We start from the raw sequence: 18,370 nt of genomic DNA, 5'->3' as shown, positions 1-18,370 counted from the left end.
AGGGCATAAAAATGGTGAGCTGGGAAGTTACTGTCAGTCTAGTGCAAGATTTTGACACTATTTTGTAGGAAAGACTAGGGGACACAGTTGTAGGAGCATCTATATTTCAATTGAGATCAAGAGGAATATTTTGGGGTGAATCCCAGTTTTGTACACATCTCTCTCTGCTTTTATGGAAAAGCAATCTTAGAGTACGCAAACGAGGTGACATTCAGATCAGAGCACATCTTCAAGTGCAGATGCAAATCTAGCAGAGTTCTGAAGTGCCTTTAGTACTTGCTGCTAGTAGCATTCAGTACGTGGAAACAGGCTAAAACTTGTCCAGAGTAATCTCCCTGTCCGTGAAATCAGTATGTTGTGGGTTGTCTCTGTAAAGTATTTTGCTTACAAATTTTCCGGTGTTGACCTGCAAGACATTACAATATATTACCTTTATGCCACTGGGGATGTGTCAGTGTCTTTCCCTTGTGAGTCTTTGATTCTGCTATGCTTAGCGTTCAAAATTTGAGGTGTTCCTTTATACTGAGTGGCCTAAACGCTATAACAAGATTAGTGAAATTTGGAAGGTGGAGGTAATCTGTGATTATGTTCCAGCTAACTCAGCAGTTGGTGTTGAGAGCCTGACCTGATCTTTTCCTCCTCTTCTCTCTATACTGCAGTCCAATGACCTTGCTCTTTACTTCTGTCACCATCCTCTCTTAAGCCATTTTTGTATTCTGAAATCTATTAGAAGTTGCTAAAATAAGTAGTGTGCTTGCAAGCTTGGTCATTCCATTTGTGTATAGTTGGTTTTCTACACTTTTGAGTCCTTCCATGGCTTGGATCTTATTTCCTACTGGTACTGTATTGTGGCCATAAGATTCCAAACTTGTAACATGCAATGTGAAATGGTTTTGATAACAACTGTGCTGCTGTTGCTTGAAACTTTTGCTACTTTTGAGGGTGATTTTTGCCCACTTGTCTTTTTTTTCTTCATGTTTCGCTGTGAGGCAAACCTTCCTAGGAGCCTTACAGAATGCTACCTACCAAGGCTAAGCAGGAGGTAAGCAACATTGCCTGTACCATCAGCTGAGACAAAAGCATCCAGTTATTACCATTGCGTCATCCTCCTGTAATCTTATTAGTTCATGTATCACTTATTTCTTAATGCTTTGTTGCTAAGATGAATTACAGCATAAAGGATTGTCATTCTGCCAAAACTTTAGATATTCCAGCATGCTTGTGCTGACATATAATAACAAGTGGTAAACCTTTATGCAGTAATGATAAAAACCTCTAGGGCCTAGCATGCCCTCTAATTTCTGTGTTTTGTTTCTCTCTGCCTCTCTGGAAAGAGGGAGAAATTGGAAGGCTGTGATTATCCTAAATTCTTTTACTTACTCCTCTGGAGAAGTTTACTTGGAAATCTAGGTAGGTTGGGAGAGGGGTGCCAGGTAGCCTTTCTGCTGTTTGAGGTTAGCCAAGTAAGGTGTGTGAGGAATAGCGGTGGTTTAGTTTTGTATGTGTGAATTCCTTTGTTAACCTTGGTATATAATGTTTGAAAAATTTGTGTCTTGTTAGTGTGAGATGAATTTAGCCTTCTTAACTTTTGGAAGGTGAAATTCTAGTTTTTCGCTTCCTAAGGGAAAAGATGAATGTTGCAGGCTTGCAAGTGAACCATGAACCTGTACTGGCACAGCTGTAACCTACCTGCCAAACCTCTTCCTTCCTTGCATAGTTAAAGAATACACACTGATGTATTTCAGCTTATATGTACTTTATGTTCTAAATCAGATAGGCTAGTCTAGCTTGTTGTGCTGGGATAACTGTTTTCCGGTTTATTTTGTGTTGCATTGAAGTTTTGCTGGAGTGTCAGCTGTAGTTTGGTGTCACTGCTCACCAAAGTTGAAGAGTGAAGTAACATACACATTTTTCTTCTTTTTGGTAAATCAGATGTGTTTTTAAATATCTAACAACAAATTTATCTTGCACAAACTTTTCATAATGTGTGTGTTAATTTTGATTAATCAGTTCTAGAAATGGTATTAGGAAGGAGAGGGAAGGCAACTTTCACCTACTTCTCTGCTGTCAGTCAGTAGGGGCAAGGTTCAATACTACTCCTATCAAGTAGTAATATATGAATAATTAAGCTGTATATGTTATGCTAACCTACCTTAGTAGGTCAAAGATCACTTAATTAGCACTGGCTGAACTAGTCACAGATGTTCTGTAAGAGCTATTACCTCCTTCATTAGTTTTGCAGCAATAGAGGTATTATCACCTGCAGTTTACAACATATTGTAACTTCAGTTTTCTAAAATATTCCAAAACAGCAGGACACAGAACTGTTTGCTTATAGTAACCTGTTAGTGTTCCATGTTAATTGGAGTAAAGTCTGTTTCCTTAGAAAAGCTTTATTTCTTATTGGGGTGGTGAAAATTGCTATATTTCAACTTGCTATATTGCAACTTCAGTTGTAGCATTTGTGGGTTTTAGAATCATGAGAAGTTGTCTTGTTTGCGAAACTACATTATCCTGAGTATACACCCAGCATACAGGAACAAACAATCCTAACTTGGATCCATCCTGGGCTGTTTCTGCAGTCAGCCCTGACTCCAGCACTGATCAGCAGTGTCTTTACACTTGAAAATGTTGCTTCTATTCAGGAAAATGGCTCATAAAATTTGCTTGAAAGACCAGTAGTTCTGTTTTGTTTTTTTTTTTCACTGTTAAGTTTTGGAGAAAGATTGATGAAGTGAAAGAATAAAGGAAACTAAGCAGAAGTCAAGTACTTTGTCCTCAGTCAGTTAAAATGATTAAAAAAATTTAACGCACGAGATTTTATTTCAGACCTTGCTCAACAACATATGTTTCTCTCTTAACAGCTGCTGTTACTAGGGGATAGAATTTTGTTGCTATGAATTACTGTTTTAATTGAATGCAAATGAGCTCAACCTTGCTGACAATGAGTTCAGATTTGTATTGGATTAAAAAATTCAAAATGCTGAGCCCCTCTTCATCCTCTCAGTCCCTAACTTCGACATTTCTCCTTTGGTTCACCTAAACATTGTAGTCCTTTGAACAAAGACATTAAACCTATGTTAACTATGAAAACTGGGAACAGTGGTAAATGCTGAAACCTGGTTTTGCAGTCTAGGATTGTGAAAGGAAAATAATCCCATAACATGCAACATGAAAAATAAAGTGAAGTTATGTTACCTGTCACACACAGAAGCCTAATTCTACTTTTGTTTTATGAGCTCGTCTTGAATATTAGATGTTGTTGCCTCAAACAAGAAGCAGCAGAGTATTTGCTTAATATTTGATTGCTTCAGAAGTAACTAAGCTATATATTGTCTGTTATCCTAGTGAGAATCCTGCCCAAATGTCCTTGTAGTTAAAGTACTTGCACAAGTGCTGAATGAACTTGGATTACTTTCAAAAAGGTGTTTAACTTTGCTGGGAAGAGGGACTGAAATGACTTATAAGAGATAATTAAAGAGTTTGGAACTGCAAAATTAGGGAAAGAGAGTAAACAGAATGGAGTTCATAGGAAGGAATTTGTAATATATGGAAAGGTAACAAAATATTTCAGCATCTGCTCCTAGACATGCTGGCCTTTTCTGTCATCTGTGTCCCATTAGAATTAAGTAGGATGCTAGGATATGGTTGTTTCAGTTTTGCATACAATGAACTTATTAAACCCTAGTGTTTGGTGTCTCTACTGTTGGGAAAAAATGCATGAAAGAAGAAAAATATATTCTTGGTCTTTAGAGGTTAGACATGCTTAAGCAAGGGGAAATGCACATCCAAGTTAAGAGAAGTCAGAGTTATTGACACTATATATCAAAGAGGGGTTTTACACAGTTTATCATAGGTTACACATGACCTATGCACTTTGTCATTGGGCTTCTCAGCGTTGTTCTTCTGACAGTGGTAGTAGCTGTTCTGCAGATGTTGTCAACTGGACTGCCCATCAACCTGCAGCTGGGCAGTGATTGATACAAGCGTGACCAAAGACATGTTCAAACATTTGGAGGAGCTTTCAAGTATAACACAGAAGTTTAAACATCAGAAGTGGCAGTTAGAACTTGAAGCATTTTTTATTCCAGTTTTGTATGTTCATGATATTCTTTTTTATTTGCCTCATTTTCTTTGGTTTTGAGTGTTCTTGCCAGTGCACTTTATGTGACCTGTTCTGGCGAAGTCACCCACAACTGTCTGACAAAAAGGGTGAATTACGTTGCTGCAGCTTGACAGACTGCTCCCATATCTGCAAAAGCTTTAAAGGGCACTTGTGCTGCTTCATGAAAAGGTAGCAGGTATCAAAAAAAAGCTCTATGCAACTACATGAAAGTAGGTTCATCCAGAATATTCACATGACTGTTCAGTCCACCACTTCCTCTGTGTGCAGTAACATTTAAAAAAAAAATCAGGAGGAAATAAAATCCCCAAACCAAGCAACAAACAGGATTACTAGAGAATGCATCTGAAGTGTGATCTGGTACAAAAACCTGCCTGGGGCTCAGAAAATCTATCTTCAGCTGGAAGATGTGGAGACAGGAGAAACTACATGACTCAGCTCTACTCCTAGCATAAAGACTGCCTTTGTTTTGATCCTGAGTAGTTAATTAGTGGTTTGTTACTAGGTTGCATAAATTGATTGTTGTCTAAGACAAGCTCTTGAAAAAGTGTTAACCGCGTGAAGCTATTCTGGTTTTCGTTTTGCAGGAAACTGGCGAGAAGTCTTTTTATCCCTGTTGCACGTGAGGGAGACCTAGAGCCACAGCTCATGCCAGAGCACGAGATTTTTGTAAAGCTAATAGTTCTAAGGTCTTTTCTTTACACGTGACTTTGCTAATGAGAATGCAGACTTCTACTGAAACTTAGAATTTCTTCTACAACAGCTCTGCTTTGTTGCCTTCACAAGCTTTATCAATGCAAAGCAATTCAGAGTGACATAGCTGTCTGTGACCTTCTCAGAGTTCTCTTCTTGGTTGCCTGCATGCATTCTGCTCACATTATTTTTGGTTATGCTGCAACTAGCCACCAGCCTAGAGCCAAGAATGTGTGCTCTTGGTTTCTGTGTGTGCTCAGGTTGTACTGCATAAATGGACATGGCTTTTGAACTGTGCCCAGGCTACTGAGTGAGCGTACTGCCCTTGACCTGAAATAACTGTGCTTCTGCTCTCTATTCTTCTGTGCAGGGAATGCAGTGGAAAGATGTGTCTATCAGTGAGTGTGCTTTGAGTGACACTATACTTTTTAAAGGTAGAAAACTCTCTGTACTGTTGCAGAACGTAAGGACATGCAAACCAGAAATAGTAAAGGTTGCTTAGAGGTAACAACTCTTTGGAAAACTCCATATAACGCTAAACCAGATATTCTCTGTTTACACTGGGTGTAGCTTGCTTTTTGCACTTAAATACATTTTCAGACTCTTCTCTACCTTTCATCTGTCATTAAACCAGAAGTCTTGCCTATCCCTCTCTTCATCTGCAATTTCATGTTACACTCTTTTACTGGCCTTTGTTCTGGAAAGAGGCAAGTATTTCTAAAGTCAGTAATCTTTAACTCTTGTCACTTTGTTAGTAAATAGCACAGAACTAGTGTTCCTCAGACATTTCAGTAACTAGACTCAGTGGCCTCTTGAAGACTCTTCTGAGTTTCTCAAATAAGTTTTTTCTTCAGTAGTGTTGAAAATAATCCTTCCTGAGCAACCACCATTGTCACATCTTTCTTTAAAGAGAGTAGCTTCACTGGTATCAAAGTAGTTAACCCAAAGACTTGAGTGCTATGACTTAGCTTATTTGGAGACTGAAATCGTGTGGTATTATCCTCAAGTTTTCTGCCTCATCTTGCTATATTGCTGTCCTTGAAGTAGGATCAAGTGCCAAATGCCCATACAGAGTTCTGAAGCTCTGTGTTAGCTTCTTTAAAACATATTGTTGGCTTTGGTTGATCATGTTTCTCAGAGTTGTGGGCAGGTGTTTTGCTATTTTCCCTAACGTCCATTGGAAAGGCACTTAGTGAGCTGCTTGTTAAGTTACCTTGCATGTGTGAATGAAAAGTTTGGTATGGTTGCCTCATCCCAGTATTGCGATACCTTTCTTTGCTTATTACATATGTCTGCTGTAAAACCTTTCTGCAGTTAAATGATGGGTATCAGGCTACAGCTGAGATGTTGTTTTATTGGAAACATGTGATACATGACCCAGAAATCACAGAAAACATCCAGCTGGAAGAGACCTCCAAACTCATCCAGTCCAACCTTCCACTCAGAACTGCAGGGTCAACACCAAACCATGTCCCTAAGCACCAGCTCCACAGGCTGCTTAAACATCTTCAGGGATGGTGACTGCAGCACTGCCCTGGGCAGACCATTCTAATGGTTGAGAACCCTCTCTGTGAAGAAGTATTTCCTAGCATCCAGCCTGAACCTCCCCTTGGGCAGCTTGGAACCATTTCCTCTGCTCCTGTCCCTTGCCACCAAGCAGCAGAGGATGCCTCCTGCTTGCTCCAATCTCCCTTCAGGGCACTGTAGAGAGGAATGATCTCTGCCCTCAGCCTCCTCTAGCCTGAATGCTCCCAACTCCCTCAGATGCTCCTCATAGGCCATGTGCTCCTGGCACTTCACCCTGACCCATTATCTCTCTAGCCTCTTCATGTTTTAAAAAAAGAAAATTAGGACAGAAAGTACCTCAAGACTGCTTATTCCAAATGTCTGCTCAGAGCATGACCCACACTTGACATCTAACTGAACTGTTGAGGACTTCGAGCAGTCAGATCTTGAAAATTTCCAGTGACAGATTTCACAGTCTTTGGACAACATGTCACAATGCTGTGTTTTTGTAATAGTGATTTAAATTTTTTTAAATGTAATCATTTTTCTCCCTTATCTACAGTAAGTCTCTCCCTCTTCAGTTCACCTCTGTTGTCTTACTTGTGCTGTGTGCCCTTGTAAACAAAAGCCTGGCTTTGTTTTCTGAGTGGAAAGCCACAATCATTTTCTCTTGGTGCTGTTCTTTCTGCAGGATGATCAAAGCCTCTTCCATCAGCTTCCAGGGCTTCTGCTGTACCTTGCTACCCATCCTCATGGCTTTCTGTTGAATATGTGTCCCAGGTTGAGAACTATAGGGTTAAAAAAAAATCCTCCAGGGACTAGAAGATTGTTATTCAACCCCATAATTCTGCTATCTCTTTATAAACTTTACAGCAAGGCCAGCTTATTCTCCTTTCTTCCTCCTCCTGTACTGTGGCGGGCGGGAACCACTTTATCAGGAAAAATATGTAAGCAGCAGGCCTGTTTTGGGGCCTCCAGAGGCTTGTGTTTAGGCCTCTTGGATGGCAGAGGCGTTGGAGGGGAGGGGACTCTTGGAGTACCGGGGAGTATAGATTTAGTTTTGGGTTTGGGGAGAATTCAACGGGCTTTGTCAGGGGTGCAGTAATTGCTTTGTAATGTCTTCTCTATACCTCTCTCCAAATATAATTTTGTATTTTTTCTCCAGTTTCATTTGAGAGCTTCATTTCTGTCTGCTCTCTTTAAAAAGCATGAGTTTATCAAGTCTGAACTAGATCTTAGAACTCCCTGTCACAGACAGCAGCCGTGATAAGGAATGTCAGAGATTGCTGTAGTTAAAAGTGGCTTTTCATGTATTAGTTGAAGTACGAATTTAAACACTAGCACAGAGGATTGCTTTGAAGGAATGCTGTGTATTGTTCCTCAGGAAGGTAGCAGGCAGAAAAAGCACCACGAAAATGCCTGTAGATCAGACTGCTGCTATCTTTACAGTTTGCCATAGTGTTCATGTGAAATGCAAGTTGAAGAGTTTTCTTAATTATTAATAGGACTAAGGCCTTTGTGCTAGTTTGAAGCAGGCTAGAATGTTTTGGTGAGAGAAAGTAGAGAATTGGCAATGAAAGGAAAACATGGTTGTGTCTCTTCTCTCACAGTCCTGCTGAGAAGTATGGGAACAAGTAGTAAACATTAGATAACATTCTCCATTTTGTCTCACTTTGCTTTTGGCTTCAGACTGAGCAACATCTCATTAACCTCACTGCCACTAATCTTCCTTCTTAACCTCTTGGCTGCACCTCTATTCTTACTCAGGATTGGGGTAAGGTTGAGAGGGGCCGGGGGAGGTGCTGGGGTGGTTGAGAGCCCCTCCTGGGGACTCAGGTTTCTGGGAGGGGAGTTGTGTTTCTGTATTACTTTTCCTTTGTATATTTCTGTATAGAACTGTATATATTGTAAATAGCTGCTTGTATATTGTGCTGCTGTAAATAAATAGCTTCATTTATATTCCCAGAGTCCGTCTGAGTTAGCTGGGGCATTTCCAAAAGTGGGGGGGGGGTGGGTTACAGCCTAAACCACCACATCTTTTATTTGGCTTTCCCAACGTGGGGCTAAATTCATTTGAGTGACTGTTAATTAACTCTGGGAATCAAAATGAAGCTAGTAAAGCAGCTATTGTATTTGGTTGGAGCGTTACTCTGGTCTGGCTTTGTGTTTTTTGGCATTTAATTGGATAAAGGCTCAAAATGTTGCTTTTTTATTGATTTAGCTTATAAGAAGGCTAAAGCTAAAGTTTTAGATGTCTTTTGGTCTTGGGATGATTTTATTCTTGGCTATGCTGGTTTTAATGTCACTGAAAATCTTACCAGTAACATTAGAGGAGCACTTGTCAATAATATTTCAAGCAACCAGAACACTGCTTTAAATACAGCTCTGATGCGAGTAATACACCCAAGAACTGGGGTGCCAGTCGTTTGTCTAGGTTGTTGCTCATGTAAAACTGTGTTGCTACTCTCAATTTTTAATGTATGTCTTATGGGTTTAATTTTCATATTAATTTTTGCATTATGTGTGAAAAATTCAAATGTGGTGCCAAAATTAGCTAAAAAGGTTTCTGTTTTAAAAGCAACCAGGAAAGTGCCTCAAATTCCTTCCCCACAGCCAGTGTCTGCACCCTCCTCTTTAGATTCTGGGAACACTGCCAATGTTCCTGGAGGGAATGAAAACAAACAACAATTGACAGGCATCCCAGGAGTACAGGCTCAAAATCAGAGTGTTACTAATAACACTGATAATGCTGGTAACACTAGCCCAGTTAGTCCAAGTCCTAATAACACCAGCTCAGCCAGTTCGAATTCCCAGCCAGCAGACCAAAATTCTGTTAGATCTAAGGCAGATCTGAACTCACAGACTCCAGGTCAGACCCCCAATGATTCAAACCCTCCCGCAGACATGTCCAAGTCTGTTGCTGTGCAGGCCTTTCTGGCACCTGCTAAGGCAAGAGCCAAGACACAGTGTGGTTCAAAAGAGGATGTAAGAGAGGGGACCTCTGGTGATCAGCAAGAGGAGGAAGAGGAGGTACTTAGTCTGCAAGACCTGGCGAACTTGCTGAGTGTTGCGGAGGCAGGAATTAATATGTGGCCGAGTCAGGAAATTATACAAAAATAGTTAATTTTATTTCCCAAACCCCCCCCCCCCCCCCCCCCAAAACTATATGTACAAAGATTAATTTAGTTTAATTAGCAGATTCAGTCACATGAGAATTGCCTACAGTGATACTATCATTAATCTGACTATTTTGGAAGTCAGAAGTTGGAAAAGGCTTTAGCTATTAATTAATAGCGGTTTCTTATTAAAGTTAAGCTGAGCCAAATAACTCACAATCGGGCTGGCTTGCTCGTGGTCTGTCCTTCTCCACCTTTCAGTGGCTGTAGGTGAACGATTAAGAGTCGTTAAGAATCGTTAGGCTCACAAAGGTATCAATGGGAAAGCAAATCCTTTGAAGGTCTCTCTGCAGCCAAGGTGAGGAGAGTGGGGGAGCTCAGGCAGGCACGTATGTCCAGGCACAGGCAAAATCCAAAGCAGGAACCCCCAAGGGCGGGAAGACCCCAATATTTATAACCTTCGTTAGACAAAGGGCAGAGTTACCACACCTTAGGTGCGAAAGCGCATGGCCAATCCCAGCCTGATTCCAGTGCGGGAACTCACCGGGCAGTCCTCACCCCCGTCACAGCTGCAGGGCAGGTGAGGAGGGAGGGAAACCAGGCGGCTTTCCCCCTTCCCCCCAAAGTCCAGACAGGAGAGGAATTTAGGGGTACAGGACTCCAGGACACTGAGATCCCAATACTCAAATGAGAAGAGCATTGTGAGGTTGGCTGCCAAGAAAGAGGATGGTTCCAATGAGTTTAAGAGTGCTATGAGGAAGGTTCTCTTAGGCCAGGGACCACCAGGTCAACAGGAGGAAGAGGAAGACGATGACATCCAAGGCTCCAACGATCCACTCAGAGAGGTCAGGGAAATTAGAAAGGAATACTCAAGGGAATCAGGTGAGCCAATCCTAAGCTAGATGGTGAGATGCCGTAGTGTTGGTGCTAATGCCCTGCAGGTAGGAGACAAGTCTGCCAAGCAGCTGGGACCACTCACTAAGGAGAGTGGAGTGGACAAATACCTAGCAAGTCCTCTTGGTAAGGTTAGCTTGTGGACACGCCTTTTGTTGGCTATGGCTATGAGATATCCTTCCTGAGATGATTTGCCATGGGCTGCCAAGAAGTGGAATACTATTGAGCAGGGAATTAAGCTTCTGAAGGAGTTTGCTGTGAAGGAAGTGCTTTGTGGAGATCATGGCACACATGAGCCTGATGACATTCCTCTTGGAACAGGTCTCATGAAGAAGCTTATTAAGCTTGCTCCTTCATCCTATGCTAACCTCTTGGCTAGCAAGTTTCTGTCAAGGAGTGATAATGGAAGATCTTTCACTGTTGGTGAGTTCACTGACCAGCTCAGGCAGGTAGAGGACAGCTTGTCACATTCTGGTATAATCTGTGCCATAAAGACTATGACTACAGAGATGAAAGATAGCATTGAGAATGGCATTAAGAATAGCATTGAGAGTGGCATTAGAAATGGTATGAAAGAACTGAAGGAGGATCTTAAAACCTCAATTTCCAGTCTGGTAAAGGATACCATTCCTGATCATCTGAATGGGTGCATGTTTCTGCAATCAGGAACAGATGCCCACCTCCTGCAAGGCATTTCCAGCCCAGGAGGAGACAAATTCCACCTAGACATCAGCAATCACATGCGTCACTGTGGATAATTCTGCGTGACACATACGGTGAGAACATGAACAAATGGGTTGGTAAACCTACTTCAGCTCTTTCAAAGAGAGTCAGGGAACTGCAGAGTGGCAGAAACAGAGGCAATAATGCCAGAAAAGTAGCTGTGCCGCCTTCAGCTCTTGAGAGCAACTGCAATTGCAGTCACAACACCACCAATCACTGTGTACACCCCACATGCCATGTTCAGCATTAGGGGTGCCCTGCCTCCAGTCAGGAGGAGGAAAGGGAAAGTGGAGAGAACCGAATCTATTGGAATGTATTCATTAGGTGGCCTGGCAGTTCAAAAGTTCGGGAATACAGGGCTTTAGTTGACACAGGTGCTCAGTGTACTTTGTTGCCATCAAATTGCAAAGGGACAGAGTCCAAATCTATTTTTGGAATCACTGGTGGATCTCAAAAGTTAACTAAGTTGCAGGCTGAGATCAGTTTAACTGGTAAAGAGTGGAAGAAACATACTATTGTAACTGGTCCTGATGCGCCTTGCATTCTGGGAATTGACTTTTTGAGACAAGGTTGTTTCAAAGATCCTAAGGGTCACAAATGGGCTTTTGGAATAGCATCTGTAGAGATTGAGGATGATAAATTGAAATTGTCCATTAGACCTGAACTTTCAGATGAATCTGCAGTTGTGGGGCATCATGACATAGAGGATCTGGAAGTGCCAATTGCTACTCAAACTGTTCACCACAGGCAGTACAGAACTAACCGTGACTCTTTGTTGCCCATTCATCAGCTGATTTGTCAACTGGAAAGTCAGGCTGTCATCGAGAAAGCTCATTCACCTTTCAACAGTCCCATCTGGCCTGTGCGCAAACCTAACGGCGATTGGAGACTCACAGTAGATTTTCGTGCCCTCAGCAAGGTGACTCCACCCATGAGCGCAGCTGTGCTGGACATGCTGGAACTCCAGTACAAGCTGGAATCGAAGGAGGCTAAATGGTATGCAACCATAGACATTGCTAATGCTTTCTTCTCTATTCCCATAGCAAAGGAGTGCAGGCCTCAGTTTGTATTCACCTGGAGAGGAATCCAGTAACAATTCAACCGTTTGCCTCAGGGGTGGAAACACAGCTCAACCATCTGTCACTCAGTCATCCACAATGCACTGGAGAAAGGTAAAGCTCCAGAGCACATCCAGTTCATTGACAATATCATTGTGTGGGGCCAAACTGATGAGGAAGTCTTCGAGAAAGGTAATAAAATCATTGACATTCTGCTGAAAGCAGGTTTTGCCATTAAGAGAGACAAGGTCAAAGGACCTGCCAAAGAAATTCAGTTTCTGGGAGCGCGGTGGCAAGATGGTCGCCATCACATTCCTCAGGATGTGATTAACAAAGTCTCCACCATGGCAGTTCCCACCAACAAGAAGGACACACTTTCTTTCCTTGGTGTGGTGGGATTTTGGAAACTACACATTCCTGGTTTCAGTGAGATTGTCAAACTTCTGCACGATGTGACTCATAAGAGAAACAGTTTCAAGTGGGGACTTGAACAACAAGCAGCCTTTGATCAGATCAAGCAAGAAGTAGTCCATGCAGTGGGCTTGGGACCTGTGCGATCTGGTCCAGACATTAAAAGCGTTCTGTACGCGGCTGCCAGTGACAATGGTCCCACTTGGGGCCTTTGGCAGAGAGCTCCAAATGAGACACGTGGTCATCCACTTGGTTTCTGGGGTTGTAGCTACCGAGGTTCAGAGGCAAATTACACCCCAACAGAGAAAGAGATATTAGCAGCCAATGAAGGAGTGAAAGCAGCTTCTGAAGTGATTGGAACTGAGTCACAATTGCTTCTAGCTCCTAGACTGCCAGTTCTAAATTGGATGTTCAAAGGCAAAGGTTCATCACCGCATCATGCCACAGATGCAACCTGGTCTAAATGGATGGCTTTGATAACCCAACGAGCACGAATGGGTAATCTTGATTGACCTGTTCTGGTGGAGGTGATCACCAACTGGCCAGAAGGCACAGACTGTACCAAACCTCCGGAGGAGAAAATAACTCGTGCTGAGGAAGCTCCTCCCTATGGTGATCTCTCTGATCAGGAAAAGAACTATGCTTTGTTCACAGATGGTTCCTGTCGTCTTGTTGGGAACAAGCGAAGATGGAAGTCAGCAGGTCTGGAGTCCTACCAGGAGAGTTGCTGAAGCGAGAGATGGAGAAGGAGAATCCAGTCAGTTCACTGAGGTAAAAGCTGTTCAACTTGCTCTTGATGTGGCTGAACGTGAGAATTGGCCTATCCTTTACCTCTGCACCGACTCATGGATGGTAGCCAATGCTCTATGGGGTTGGCTAAAGGACTGGAAGAAGAATGGTTGGCAGAGGAAAGGAAAGCCTATTTGGTGTGCTGATCTATGGCAGGACATTGATGCACGGCTGGAGAGAATTCCAGGTAAGGTGCGGCACGTAGACGCACACATGCCTAAGAACAGAGCTACTGAGGAACATCACCACAACCGGAAGGCAGACCAAGCTGCTAAGATTGCTCAGGTTAATACTAACTTAGATTTTGACCTTGATTGGAAACACCGAGGTGAACTGTTTCTAGCTCGATGGGCCCATGACTCATCTGGACATCAAGGCAGAGATGCAACATACCGATGGGCTCGTGATAGGTCAATTGACTTGTCCATGGACGCTATCACCCAAGTCATCTATGACTGTGACATTTGTGCTGCTATTAAGCAGGCTAAGTGAATCAAGCCCTTATGGTATGGTGAGAGATGGTCAAAGTAGAAGTGTGGTTAAGCCTGGCAGATCGACTACATCACTTTACCTCGATATCGTTCTGGCAGGCAGTATGTGCTAACAATGGTAGAGGCCAGCACTGGATGGCTGGAAACCTATCCAGTTCCACATGCTACTGCACGCAACACCATTCTTGGCTTGGAGAGACAAATCATGTGGAGACATGGAACTCCAGAGAGAATTGAGTCAGACAATGGCACTCATTTCAAGAACAATCTAGTGAAAAACTGGGCTAAAGAGCACAGTATTGAGTGGATTTACCACATACCCTACTATGCATCAGCCTCAGGGAAGATTGAGCGCTACAACGGTTTGCTGAAAACCACCCTAAAAGCCATGGGGGATGGAACTCTGAAAAACTGGGACAAACATTTAGCACAAGCTACCTGGTTGGTACATAGTAGAGGTTCAGTAAACAGAGCAGGACCTGCACAATCAGACTTGGTCCAAACAGTAGACAGTGATAAAGTTCCTGTTGTATGTGAAAAGAATCTATTAGGGAAAACTGTTTGGGTATTTTCTCCTTCAGGCGAAGGGAAAGCTGTCCGAGGGGTGGTTTCTGCTGAAGGTCCTGGTCACATCTACTGGGTAATGCAGGAAAATGGTGAAATCCAGTGTATTCCACAGAGAAATCTAACCTTAGCTGAGAGAGTCTAAATTCAGAGTGTCTAATACACGTTGTTAGGAGTTTTCTATTCTAGGTACTATCGGTGTCCAACACTAGAAGAATCTACGAGAGAATCTACAGTACGTGAGCACGAACCCAACGTCACCTGGGAGTCCCTGTTCTTAGTTTTTGAATCACCTACATCTGATTGAAGTGTGAACTGAACTTGTATATATTGTTTTATTGTAAATATTGGTTTAGATTAGATCAGGTAATTCTCAGCGATACTCTGAGCAAAGTAGACAGGGGTGGATTATGCTAGTTTGAAGCAGGCTAGAATGTTTTGGTAAGAGGAAGTAGAGAACTGGCTATGAAAGGAAAACATGGTTGTGTCTCTTCTCTCACAGTGCTGCTGAGAAGTATGGGAACAAGAAGTAAACATTAGATAACACTCTCCATTTTGTCTCACTTTGCTTTTGGCTTCAGACTGAGCAACATCTCATTAACCTCACTGCCACTAATCTTCCTTCTTAACCTCTTGGCTGCACCTCTATTCTTACTCAGGATTGGGGTAAGGTTGAGAGGGGCCGGGGGAGGTGCTGGGGTGGTTGAGAGCCCCTCCTGGGGACTCAGATTTCTGGGAGGGGAGTTGTGTTTCTGTATTACTTTTCCTTTGTATATTTCTGTATAGAACTGTATATATTGTAAATAGCTGCTTGTATATTGTGCTGCTGTAAATAAATAGCTTCATTTATATTCCCAGAGTCTGTCTGAGTTAGCTGGGGCATTTCCAAAAGTGGGGGGCGAGGGGGTGGGATGGAAGCCAAACCATCACAGCCTTATATAAGCTCTTTCTCTCCCCTTATCCTGGTATAAAAGAAGAATTTTTTTTTTTTTTTAACAGAATTAATCTAAGTACTCTGCAAGTTTGTTCTATACATCATCTACATCAGAAGTAATTTGTATCTCTTTGTAGATGATTTCGCCTTGACTTTGTGATCTGTGTTGCTGCTGAGGGGTTGCTGTATCAACCATGCTGACTATGGATGACATTTTTCTTTGAAAGTAGAATTTGACTTGCTGATTCTTTTAAAACTTATGCTTGAGACTTTGGAATTCTGTAGAAAGACCTGACTAGTGTAGTAGTACACCTTTATAGTATTAGTACCTTCTCAGAACAGGCAGAGAGATGTGTACAATGTACATTTTTAATACTTCCATAGAAAGTTTTAAAGAAACTTTACAGAAACACTAAAGAGTTTCACTTGGAATGTTCTCTGTTCCTATGCTTACCCAAAACTATTCCTATCCAAAGAAACAGATTTGGCTCAATGTTACTTTAGTACCATCATTTTTCTTATCCTTTTTCCTCTGTCATCTGGGTTACCCTTTTCAAGAACCTCACCAACACTACCCATCACTGTCTGCAAGGGCCTGACAGGAGCTCTAAAGTCAGTCTGCCAATCATCTACTTGCTAATTCATGAAGTCTGTTATTTCATTACTGTTATTGGCAGCTCTTTTTTCAGAACTGACTTGCAGTAATCTTAGTTTCAGCAGATGTTGGAGTTGAGTTACAGTAAGTTGTGATGTTCTGTGCCTCAGCTCGATGCTCTGTCAGCAAGCACTTGGAAGAAAACTGGCTTTTGTATTTCTATAGCTTTTGTTATTTCAGAGCAATAAATGAGGGCAGTTCAAAGTTTTTGTGTAGTTTGGAGTAAATGTTACTGTATTGATTTGTGTTTGACTCATTGTCCTGGAGTCCTATACCCCTAAATTCCTCTCCTGCCCGGACTTTGGGGGGAGAGGGAAAGCCGCCTGGTTTCCCCCCCACCCCCCACCCCTGCCTGCCCTGCAGCCATGAAGGCGGTGAGCAAAGGGGTCCTGCCTGCACGAGGAGTGCCCCGTGAGTTCCCGCACTGGGATCGAGCCGAGATTGGCTGTGCGCTTTCGCGCCTAAGGTGTGGTAACTCTGCCCTTTGTCTAACGAAGGTATAAATATTGGGGTCTTCCCACCTTTGGGGTTCCCACCTTGGATTTTGTCCCTGCTTGGACGCTCGTGCTTACCTGAGAGCTCCCCCACTCTCCCCTCACCTTGGATGCAGAGAGATCTTCAAAGAACGGCTTCCCCATTGGCACCTTTGTAAGAGCTTAACGACTCTTAACGATCCACCTACAATCGCTGAAAAGGGAGCGAGAGAGAGACAGACCGAGACAGATCACACGAGGAAGCCTGATCGTGAGTTATTTTGGCTCAACTTTAGTAAGAAAATGCTATTAATTAATAGCTAAAGCCTTTTCCAACTTCTGACTTCCAAAATAGACAGATTATTGATGGTATCCCTGTAGGTAATTCTCATGCGACTGAATCTGCTAATTAAACTAAATTAATCTTTGTATATATAGTTTTGGGGGCAGGTTTTTGGGAAAATTAACTATTTTTGTATCAAATTCCCGACTCGGCCACACATTAATTCCTGCCTCCACAACACTCATACTTGCAAAAACATTCTCTACATATCTAAAATGTCATGGTTCAGTTTCACATCATGTCATTATTATTAAGCTTCAGATAGGCATTAATTTCAAAAAGCTAATAATTTAGTTTCCTGGATGAGGTTCTTTGCTGTGCTTCACTTTTTTTTTTTTTTTTGTCCTTAATTTAATCTCTTGAGTATTTGTTCTTATAGTCTCATGTTGTCACTGTACTTTTTGTTTTCAGTCACTTAAAACAAGCTCCTGTATTCTCTTGGTATCTGTAATGTAATTCTCAATCTGTAATTGAATTCTCTTTGATATAATCTAATGCCTGTGGGGCTGGAAGTGAATAATCCAAATCCAGGGAGGGGTAGAAGAAAAATGTCAGAACTTCCTGATATAGAAGGGAAAGTAGACACTAATGCTCTTCTCTACTGACCCTTTGGGAAGGGACAAGGGTTAAAAGAGAGGAACTAAGTGAGGGAGACCTGTGAATTGGAAAACTAAAGCTACAGTAATGAAAGTAATAAAAAATGTATGTAAATCCCAATATCAAATCCAGCCCTCCTCATGGCACTCAGTGTTTCCACTGTTGCTGTGACAAGTCACAGACTGGACTCAGAGGCAGATGAGATCTGGATTCAGAACCTAATTTCTGGAACTAGATTCAAGAACTCGATTATTGGGATTGAAAGTAGAATGGACAGATTCCTTCTTGGATACTTCTTTGCATAAGAGAAGAGAGCTTGACCCTTGTGATCCCTTAGCTTTATATGGAATGTGATATATGGAATTAAATATTTTGTTGGGCAGTTTAGGGTCATCTGAACTGTCAGCTCCTCCACGCAGATGCTGCCTGTTGCTCTACACCCCCACCTAGTACACAAAATGTAGCAGTGGCCTTGGTCTGCACAGCAAGCCTTTATGCTAAGCAGAAGCGTTGAGTAATCTAACTGCTGGGAGCAGTCCTGCTGTTCAGTTCAGGGAGTGCAGTTAGAGACTGAGCTGAACAGTAAAACCACGGGACAGAATTGGTTCTGTTCTAACTCAAACCAGGGCTCAACACTGAAGCTCTTGCAGAGCTCTTGCAGTTCAGTAGCAGCTTCCTCACCTGTAGTAAGAATGGTTGGATAAGCACGTGATTGTGTTAACCTGAGCTGTTAACCTGAGCTGCTACCCTGCTACATCACCTAGTCAAGGCACTCTATGGTAATAAAAAACACTTTTTAACTCAAACCAGAGCACAGGATGTACTACAGTAAAAGCCAGCCTTATGTTTCTATTCAAAGCAGGCCTTCCCCTGTTCTGCTTAGCAATGAAACACGGGTATAAGGTAGCACTTACACTCCTCAACCACCAATAAGCTAAAGCACTGAGTAAATGAGATGTCTGGAATAATAAAAGACCTTCCAAATGGTAGACCTGTCTGC

General features: G+C 42.3%; 1 protein-coding gene across 2 annotated transcripts in view; it reads left to right on the top strand.

Moving 5' to 3' along the window:
• ABCD3 (ATP binding cassette subfamily D member 3) overlaps nucleotides 1–18,370 on the top strand; it is a 42,194-nt gene that overhangs the window by 1,356 nt on the left and 22,468 nt on the right. Inside the window, exon 1 of one of the 2 annotated variants that reach the window (XM_064147308.1) lies at nucleotides 970–1,042. The exons of the other annotated variant lie outside the window; for it this stretch is intronic. Coding sequence (XP_064003378.1) covers nucleotides 975–1,042 — 68 coding nt within the window. The 5' untranslated portion in view covers nucleotides 970–974. Of the gene's footprint in view, nucleotides 1–969; nucleotides 1,043–18,370 lie in introns of those variants that run through there. 2 annotated transcript variants of the gene reach the window in all.

Source organism: Pogoniulus pusillus, chromosome 8 (genome assembly GCF_015220805.1).
Source record: "Pogoniulus pusillus isolate bPogPus1 chromosome 8, bPogPus1.pri, whole genome shotgun sequence".
NCBI classification, from domain to species: domain Eukaryota; kingdom Metazoa; phylum Chordata; class Aves; order Piciformes; family Lybiidae; genus Pogoniulus; species Pogoniulus pusillus.
The sequence above is the reverse complement of the archived record's forward strand: the minus strand, read 5'-3'. Positions and strand labels throughout refer to the sequence as shown.